Genomic DNA, 10,246 nt, shown 5'->3' with positions numbered 1-10,246 from the left:
TCCATGTAATTGATTGTAAGTGATGGTTCATGTGAAAGTAACAAACAACCAATTACAGTTTGACGATTAAAATAGTTATAGCAGTTTATGCGATGCTAGAACTACTCTCATTTTACACGTCGGAGCAGTAACTAGTTTTGCCAATGATTTTGTACTAGTGACAATAAAATATGGGATTTAAGAGATAATAAACATTTTTTTTTTTAGAAACAAGAGTCAATAAACACTTGACGACAATTATGAGGTTAATTAAGATTACCCAACAATTTATTCTGATGACAAAGGATCACACAGCAGAATTTATACACGACCCAAGAATGCATAAAATCCATACATGCCGGCTAGATTTTTTTTTTTTTTTTAGAAGACGAAATTAAAAATATTTATAGCAAAATACTTGTCCACATTATGGCAAAGTTGAACCATCAAGTTTACAGATCATTAAACAGCTTCACGAGCACTATAAGCCTCTTGTATCCATCCACAGAGAGAGAACACAAAGTTGGGGTTTGAATGTAAGGAACTTAGTGCCGCCTTGTTCGAACTTGGAAGCTACTCTGGACTTATCCACAGAATTAGAGCAGAACTAAACCCCCCCTCCGCCTGATTTTTATGAATCTGTATCGATCTACATTCCAATAGAAGGAAAACGCCTTTGGCACTTTTTTCTATCCACAAAATAAATTAAAATTGAATAAATTCTTATAAACCACTAGCCCAATAGATTGGATAGTTCTTTGGTAAAGACGTCTGGAAATCCTCGAGCTTAAATTCAAATCTAAATTATCACAGAAATTAACAAACTAAATGTGGCTTGAAAATTATGCAGCAACTCCAGAAACTTAGAAAAAGAAGCAGCCGCAATATCAAAGTTTAACCAAAATCTCGAATAAGCATGGCTCATCTCCCAAAAGAAATCCAAAATGACTGGATGATCAAGGTTTGAATGCAGAAAAGGCCACGACAGAGTTGTGTCCACCAAATCCAAACGAATTCGAAATAGCTGGAAAACATATGAAAAATTAATGAGTTATTAAATCAGGATGCTGAGGCTTCCAAAGCAATTGGAAACAAAAAGGCGTGGTGTTTAAAGGTTTATGCATCTTACCAACATTCACTTCATGCTGCTGCTTTGTATTTGCAACTGTGTCAAAGTCAACTGAAGGCTCTGGATTCTGCATTCATCAAGGAGAACATGTCACTCATTGTATTAACCTTTATCCAAATCTTAAAGAATAACGATGGAACCAGTGCAGTGTGAAAAAGAAACTCAGTAATAATTTATTTAGTTGTCCAAAATAGAGAAAAGGGAACCATATGATTCTTAATTTATTTCCTGTTTCTCAAAAAATAAAAATCAACTCTAAACCATTGGGACTTGTAAAGATTGCAGTAGAGTTCCAAAGTTTCCTACTTTCCACTAGTTCTTGCAGTTAAATTATGTAAACCACATGTTTCATCTCAATCATTTAGTCCCAATCAAATATCTCAGACGGACTACTCTAATGTTTTAAGCCATTAATAGTAACAATCAAATAATATTACTAAAAAGTGTGCTGTATCTGTGTTTTGAAGGTTGATTCTAATACATTGTCCAAAGCATGTGTGCTTATCAAAAAACATTTTTCTGTGTTGATTGGAAAGTAGCACATACAAATTGATTTATACTAGGATGTAGCCATCCTGTATTTATGGCTTTCACAGTGGCGATGGCTTCCAAACCCCCAGCAGCACCGAGGCAATGCCCAATCATTGACTGAAAACAAAATGAAGACAAGAACAGATCAATCAGAAAACAGAACAAAAGAAACATCTACATAAAACCAGCTTAAATTTGGAAGAAGAAAAAGAAAGTGTGCACTTGGAGAAAAATTACCTTAGTTGCATTAATTTTGATCCCTGAAGTGTCCTTGAAAACCTTTTTTATGGCATTTATCTCAGCCAGGTCACCAGCAAGAGTAGAAGTTGCATGCGCATTTATGTAGTTAACCTGTAAAATTGGTAGACTAGTTTAAATTACTCTCTTAAACACACACACACACACACACACACACAAGTATATATAGTCTGTTTTCATTACTATTTACATCATTCAGATTTTTTACTTTTTATATGGAAAAGATTATTTTATTTAAAAGAGGAGAGATATCATATGTATATATATGATGCTAAAACCATCCCATTGCAAATAAGCTATGATGCAGGAACTCTGCAAGTACTAATTTATTCTCCCATAACCATTGCAAAGCATTTATTGCAATCTGCGATCTCTAAAGCAACCTTAATGAGTTCCAACTTGAGATAACAAATTATATAATTTCAGAAACTTCCATAACTTTTGTCCATTCCTAATTAATTAACAGTTGAATTTCTTGATGATATTCTAATGATAGTTAAATCTTAAATGGAATTGAATAGCAAACTCAATCCATGTATCATAAAGTTTGACTACATAGCAAAGAAAATTTTACCTCACAATGGAATAGAAGACCTTTAGTATGCTTTTTTTTTGGATAAATTAGCAGACCTTTAGTATGTTATAGCAAGTTTGTGGGAGTAGCCACTAAATATATATAAAAAGGGCATGCATGCATGCAATGATGCATATGCATGCACAAATAGAAGTAAAACAGATTAGATCGAGATTTTGAGAGAAAAGAGAGACAGAGAGAGAGGCAAAACAGCATAAGGTGGTGAAAAGAGGAATTATGCAAATGAATTCAAGACAAACAGGATAGCTAGAACAACATCCCAATCAAGAAAAGATTCTATAGAAATAATAATGGTAAATTAACATTAACCTCCCTTGAGGTTTAAGAAAATGTCAAAAACCTTCTCCTATTTTTGAAAATGACAATTAACCTCCTAAAGGATATTATTTTTATCTTCTTTTTCTTGATTTGCTTGTCATATACCCAGTCTAGTAAGTAATTATTTGAGGTTATTCTGGATGAGAATTTAATTTGAAACGTTGACTCAATTTGTAATGGCAAATAAACAGCCGTAGGGGTATTTGTTACATAAATCAAAACCTCAAAAGGTTAAGTGTCACTTATGAAAATAGGACGGGATTTCTAACATTTCCCCGAACCTTTGGGAGGTCAGTGTTATTTATCCTAATCATAATTAAAAAGAAAAAGAGCACCATACAGTACAAAGATTGATTTATATGGGCAAAAAATGAGAATACCTCCTCAGGTGACACACCAGCATCTTCAAGGCTGCTTTGAATGCATGAAGACACACCAAGTCCATCTGCTCTTGGATCAGTCATATGATAAGCATCACAGTTAACAGCACCTCCTAAATACTCAGCAATGATAGGTGCCCCTCGTTTCATCGCATGCTCCAAGCTCTCCATTATCTGTTGACTCGCAATTTTAAACAAATTAAGAAAAAAAGAAAAGTAAATGATTTAATAATATAGTGCAATAGGGGCACAGCCCAAGCACATATGAAGTACAAAAGAGATACACCAACAACTATGAATGAGCAATTTACCCAAATTATGGCTTGGCTATTAATTCAAAACACAAGATTAAATGTCATCACTACCATTAAATTAAAACTACTCAGAGGGAGAGACAGAGATTCATACAAAGCAAGGTTATTGTGATTTAATCAATCAAAAATGGACAAGGAAGAAAATATTCATGTAACTTTTTAAAGGAAGTTAGTGGGTTCTAGTTTACTCAATTGGTGAAGTCTCTTATAGTCGAACAAGAGATTTGGGGTTTGAACCTTGCCTACACCAAAAAATCAATTGGTCTTAGCATGATGATAAAAGGCAATCATCATGGAGCAAAGGCCATAGGTCAAAATTTTATTGTATCTATCAAAATAACTTTTTAAGGGAAGTTAATGTTACATTGCAAATAGGTCACCAGCTTTACTAAATACCAAGGAGCACCTGTAATAATTTTAATTTAATGCACCCACAATGATTGCATCAGGGTTGCACCTTCCTCTGTTGTTATTATTCTTCAAGGTTAGTTCAAAATAATTTTAAGCAAACAAGCAAATCACAATGCATGGTTGCATTTAACATCAAAATTGGATTCCCTTATGGGCAAGTCAGAAAGCACAGGTAGCAAGCCAAAGTTGTCTACTAGTCCCTGTAATTTCAATCCTTCATTATCTATGCCCAGGACCAATTACAGTGTTGGTAAAAGCACGCTTAAAGCATGCTTAAGTGCAAAGAGCCAAAGTTACGGCGCTTTTTGCCTCTAAAGTGAGGCGCACTTTAGGTGTGCTTTTTGGAGTTTTTTCAATAAGCACAATTATTTTTTTATTTTTTAAAATGAAAGAAATATGCATTGTAGCTGTCTGATCTTAAATTCTTAATACTATTGAAACAAACTGTTGATTTGGTATATAAAACTCAATCTTATGGTATGCTACTATACACTAAAGCCCACCCCCCTCCACCTTCACACATATTCCCTTGAGTTTTCTACTTTGTACCAAAACTGCAATGTCCCAAAACTCCTAGTTCATTCATGAAAAAAAAATTTGATTAAATTTATTCTGTGATAATTGTTCAGTTACTTTAGCAGTTGATGTTAAACATATAATGAATTGTGCACTTAGGCTTATCTTGATTAATACTCATTAAGTAAATAAGTAATTAAGGAATGATATAAAATGTTATATTTCAACTAATATGATCATTTGATCACTTGATTGTTACAACAACAACAACAACAAAGCCCATTTTTTCAAATTTATTATTACATTAAAATTTTGAAATGTTCACTTCTGATTTCACTTCAATCAAGCAAGCACTTGCGCTTTGCGCCTAGGCTCTAAGAGGCCATTGCACTTAAGTGCGCCTCACTCTTTTACCCACACTAAGACCAATATTAAAGAAGAATATGGTTGATGAAAAAAAAAAAAAGTAGTCCAAAAAAACAAACAAACAAACAAAAACTCACATACACAACTAAGTGGATAAAATTCTCCTTTTCATGCAACTAGCATAACAACAGATGTAGGCTTACCAATACTCCAGCACCTTCACCCATAACAAATCCATCTCTACCTTTATCCCATGGCCTTGAAGCAGTTTTTGGATCATCGTTCCTCTGAGATAAGGCCCTGCATGCAACAAAGCCCCCCAATCCAATGGGAATAACAGCAGCTTCAGTCCCACCTGCAACCATCAGATCAGCCTCACCCCGGCGAATGTGATTTGCAGCAGCGTAGAAGCAATAATTAGAAGTAGCACAAGCCGTTGAAATTGAATAATTTGGACCCATGAAGCCCAGATCAATTGCTAGCAATGCAGAGCCCATATTGGTTATAGCATAGGGAATGAAAAAAGGGGTTATTTTCCTGTGACCTTTCTCTATTAAAGCCTGAACACCGTCTGAAAAGACTGTAAGACCACCCATCCCTGTTCCCACTAGCACACCAGCCCGTTCCTTATCAATCTGCAGCAGATATCAACAATTACAATGAGTAAGTATACGGCTGAAACTAAAATGAAAATCAAATGCCAAGGGAACAAGTGCCTTGAGAGAAAAATTTTCAATTAAAAAAAAAAAAACGATAGAATGACAATTTGTTTACAGACTAAGAATTTAGAAAGATCAACTAAACTTAAGGACGGAACTTTGATGTTCTCAAATATGCAATTTTACCAACATAAAAATAAAGCCTCTCTCCACTTTTTTAAGTTGCATGAATAGAATAAAAGGAGCAGCAAACTATTATGTAGACATGAAACCGGAAAACACAGGGTTCCTACGGCCGGACATGCAATGTCATCTACTGAAAAACAGCACTCACCTTATATATCCTAAAATTTCAATCTCCTTGAAGCTACAAAGCCAGTCAATTATGGAAGTCTTTAGTTCAGAAGGTGCAAAGTACCAAAATTTAGGGACAATAGAAGGTCATGTAGCAGGTTGCATAAGTCCCTACATAATTATGAGGCGCACACACAAGCACGGATAGAATTTCAAGAAAGAAAAAAAAAAGGTAAGTTATAATTTGGTTTGCATCTCCAATCTAGAATTCCCGACTATCTATGATCAAATTGATTTCACGTCTGAAATTACATTTGCAATTGGGTTAAAAACAAGTGTAACTGATTTGACAAGCTTTCAAACATAAATTCAGAAAGTACAACACCAAAAAAAGTTCCTTAAGAAGACTCCAAAAATTAATTTAATCAACATTAAACAACTCCTTTTTCTAATGTTAATATTTTCAAATATGTTGCAGCTAGAAGTAGACAGTTATGTAAAATCCAAAAAACCATGAGTTAATGAATGCTCAGTGAAACACACACACACACACACACACACACACACACACATAAACTCTACCATGAAGATTATTCATCTCAACAGAAAGACACCAAAACCAAATACAATAAATTTCGAAAATTTTTCCATGCATCATGCATGTAATAGTTAGCAGAAGAAGAACACACTTCCAAATGTTAATTTAATCAACATTAAACAATTCCCAGTTTTTGAATGTTCATATTTTCACATATGTTGCAGCTATATTTTATATATATAGTAGAAGGGATTGAAGATTATACTAGAAAAAATATTGATTCAATTCAATTCATTGACATGGGAACAGAGCACAAAGTCCATAAGAAATGTAGAATGAACATTATTATTCATTTGAAAAAAAAGACACGAAAACCAAACATAAGAAATGTCGAAAATTTTGCCATGAATGTACAATTAGCAGAAGAACATAGTTCAGATCCATGAATTACATCAAAACCCAATTAAGTTAACAATAATTAAATACACTAAACCCCGAAATAATTCAAAAAAAAACAAAAAAAGAGAGGGAAGTGAATAGTGAACCTTGGAGAGCTTATCGCCGCCGAGATCGGCGTCAACGAGGGCCTTTTTGCCGGCGACAATGCAGTACCGGAGGCAGTCGTCGAGGCGGCGGTCGTTCTTGCCGTCAATGTAACCCTCGGAGTTGAACCCGTGAATCTGACCGGCGAACCGGGTCGGAAACTTGGACGCATCGAACCGATCAATCGGGCCGATCCCACTCTCGCCAGAGAGCAACCTGTTGTAGTACTCATCGACCTCGTTCCCGAAAACCGAGACCAGACCCATGCCCGTAATCACGACCCGCTTCTTCGGGTCGTGCTCGCGCTTCGGGGCGGAGACGTTGACAATGACGGAAGCGCCGCTGCGGCGGAGGAGGCGGCTGCAGCGAGAGGCGGGGAAACGGAAATGGGATTTGGATTGGTTTTTGAGAAGTGGGGTTAGCGGAGATGGGCGGAGACACTGTGGAGGAGAAGACTGAAGAGATTGCATGGTGAAGTAGTGGCGATGATACCGATGTGGTGGTTTTTGTGTGTTTGGGGGGTTTAAGAAGAAAGAACAGCAACTTTTTACAACGCCAACTATATATCTCACACACACACACAAATTAAATTTTGTGTTTTAGTGAGGTTGAGCTACTTTGTTTTGTACTTGGACTTTATAGGCCACGTTAGTTTTTTTTTTTTTTTTTGAGAAAGTATAGGCCACGTTAGTTACAACTGGAGTGAGTGACAAGATCTATCGGGGAAACGGAAATGGGATTTGGATTGGTTTTTGAGAAGTGGGGTTAGCGGAGATGGGCGGAGACACTGTGGAGGAGAAGACTGAAGAGATTGCATGGTGAAGTAGTGGCGATGATACCGATGTGGTGGTTTTTGTGTGTTTGGGGGGTTTAAGAAGAAAGAACAGCAACTTTTTACAACGCCAACTATATATCTCACACACACACACAAATTAAATTTTGTGTTTTAGTGAGGTTGAGCTACTTTGTTTTGTACTTGGACTTTATAGGCCACGTTAGTTTTTTTTTTTTTTTTTGAGAAAGTATAGGCCACGTTAGTTACAACTGGAGTGAGTGACAAGATCTAGATTTGTTTTTGGTTTTTTTGTTTGGTTTGGTTTGAGTTGGCTGAGTTTGGTGTGACTTGTTTACAAATTTTTTTGGCTACTATTATTAGTTCATTAATTATGGATTCGGTTTCGATGATTTCGATGTTTTCTAAGAAGTGACCGAGGAGGATTTGTTTGTGGACTAATTACGTTTTTGTTTGTCTTAGCCTTTTTTTTTTTTTTTTAAATAATTATTTTTCCTATGTTAAGTTGTTGAACCTCAAAACATAAAAATGAGTTTATAATTCCACTATTCATGAACATACGGTGTTCCTTCTTTACGATCAAATCAACAAACCAATTTATATTTTAGAAGATAAAATTTTTTACTAATTAAACTCACAATGATATTTGTTGTGATTGAGTAAATCGATGTTAAGGTGTTACATGCTTAACAAAAGCCTCTATATACATATATATATATATATATAAAATAGTAGGTGAAGTTGAGTGAAAATCTAATTAGATTTCAATTGAATTCTCAATTTAGCGTCATGTGTCCTTTTTTTTTTTTGTCAAGTGAGTTAATTGAATTCTTAATTTTGCGCCATGTGTCCTACCTAGATTTCAAAAAAATTTGTGTCAAAATATATAATACATTAACACTTAATACAAAAACTAAGAAGTCCACAAAAATAACCTAAACAAGAACATTTCACTTGGACACTTCTATGTAGACTCTCAAGCTCCTCTCTCTCTCTCTCTCTCTCTAAATATAATCTCAACCTCTAACCACTTGCTACCATCGGCAAACAACTCTTAACAACACACCGGGAACCCCCCAACACATAACAAATAAATTTAGAAGTAAACTTGCAGCCCCTTTTCTATTCATATTCATTGACTTATGAAACATTGTCAATTCATTTTCTCACATTTTTTTTTTTTACAATTAACAACTCATCTGCCTCATAACTAACAATTGAATTTAACAATATCAACATTCAAATGTATAAATGAACCTTAAATCCCGTATGAGGATTAAAATAAGCAACCATACAAATTTGAAAAATATGGCTTTTGGAAACTTCTTTATAATGCTATTTGGAGATTTTATTTATTATTAATTTTGTTGTTGTTCTATGCCTTTTTTTTTTGTTTTGGGTTGCATCTCAACAATAAACAAAGCTAGTAATCCAATTATTTGTAGTAAGAAAATAAGCATATGATTGGGCAAGAATAGTAGTTCTTTTTCTTCCAAGTCTAATGTACATGACATATTTTTTGGAGACACTAAGTTGAAAGTGGTATTTCTTGAAATTTTTCATATTGCACGAGATAAGATCTATAATGAAAAAATATATAGTTGCATTTAGTTATACAATTAGAAACAATGACCAGACTTTAATACAAGTTTTTTATAAAGTTAGTAGATGAGATTTATCGATTAAAAATTTAAAATATATTTAGTTTCTCAATAGGTAAATATAGAGAGATAGTATTTACTTAGATTCAATATGGGGGATGGCACCCAAAAGCGGTAAATATTCATCAATAGCTAAAATATAGGATTCCATATGAGTGTTGTTACTTATCTTTGAAAAGATCATATCCAAAAACAAACAAACCAAAAATAAAAATAAAAAAATTACAAATTCAGCCCATTTTTAGAGAAATTTGTTTAGTTTACGAGCTTTTATAATAGTTTTTTTTTTTTTTTAATAGTTTGTAATGCTCTTCAAAGTATATACTGAGTTATGTGTGACTTTTAATGAAGCTAAGCATTGCTAGAAACAATGGTATCATATACCAAAAAATATAAGCACTCAACAAAAGCTATTTATTTGTCTTAATTCGTGAGCAAATTTTGGTTTGGAAGATTCATATGTGAATGAATCTGGAAATATTTCATATGAGAATCATATAGCATAATATAATAGTGGGCGAATGCCATGGTTGAGAGAAATTAAAGATATTTTAAAGTTTGATTTGTGAGCCAGAGGATGATAGTGGGTGCATGTCATTTGATAATTGTATATTTGACCTTAAGTTTCGCAAATCAAATATACATAACTTAACCTTGACTCTTGAGGTATTGTCATTGTCCATAGTTCAAGGCAAACTCTGAGTTTTAAATTTTTTAAGTCAAAACTTTTTCTCATAAATGTTGTCATTCATGGTCATTTTATGTCATGTTGAACTTGATATTAGAATCATGTATGAAGTATAGCTCCTACATGCACCCATGGAATGTGACTTATAGTGTAGCTTTTTTCGCCTTCTCAAAAAAAGTGAATACTAAGGTCCCTATTTAAGTGGAAGTCAAAGCTTTTTTGTGGGCAATGGAATTAACAGGTCAAAAGTAGCTTTAGAATGTGGTAATTGAG

At 34.2% G+C, this 10,246-nt stretch overlaps 1 protein-coding gene across 1 annotated transcript; it reads right to left on the bottom strand.

Moving 5' to 3' along the window:
- Nucleotides 1-227: 227 nt before the first annotated feature.
- On the bottom strand, nt 228-7,451 carry LOC112028326 (3-oxoacyl-[acyl-carrier-protein] synthase I, chloroplastic). The gene is made up of 7 exons (XM_024060994.2): nt 6,834-7,451; nt 5,001-5,432; nt 3,191-3,364; nt 1,877-1,990; nt 1,655-1,756; nt 1,109-1,175; nt 228-1,003 (listed from the first exon to the last, which is right to left on the bottom strand). The coding sequence occupies exons 1-7, from the start codon at nt 7,299-7,301 to the stop codon at nt 936-938; spliced, it is 1,425 nt and encodes a 474-aa protein (XP_023916762.1). The 5' UTR covers nt 7,302-7,451; the 3' UTR covers nt 228-935.
- Nucleotides 7,452-10,246: the final 2,795 nt, after the last annotated feature.

This window comes from Quercus suber, unplaced genomic scaffold (genome assembly GCF_002906115.3).
Source record: "Quercus suber isolate HL8 unplaced genomic scaffold, Cork oak 2.0 scaffold_75, whole genome shotgun sequence".
Lineage (NCBI taxonomy): Eukaryota > Viridiplantae > Streptophyta > Magnoliopsida > Fagales > Fagaceae > Quercus > Quercus suber.
This window is presented reverse-complemented; position numbering and strand designations above follow the sequence as displayed.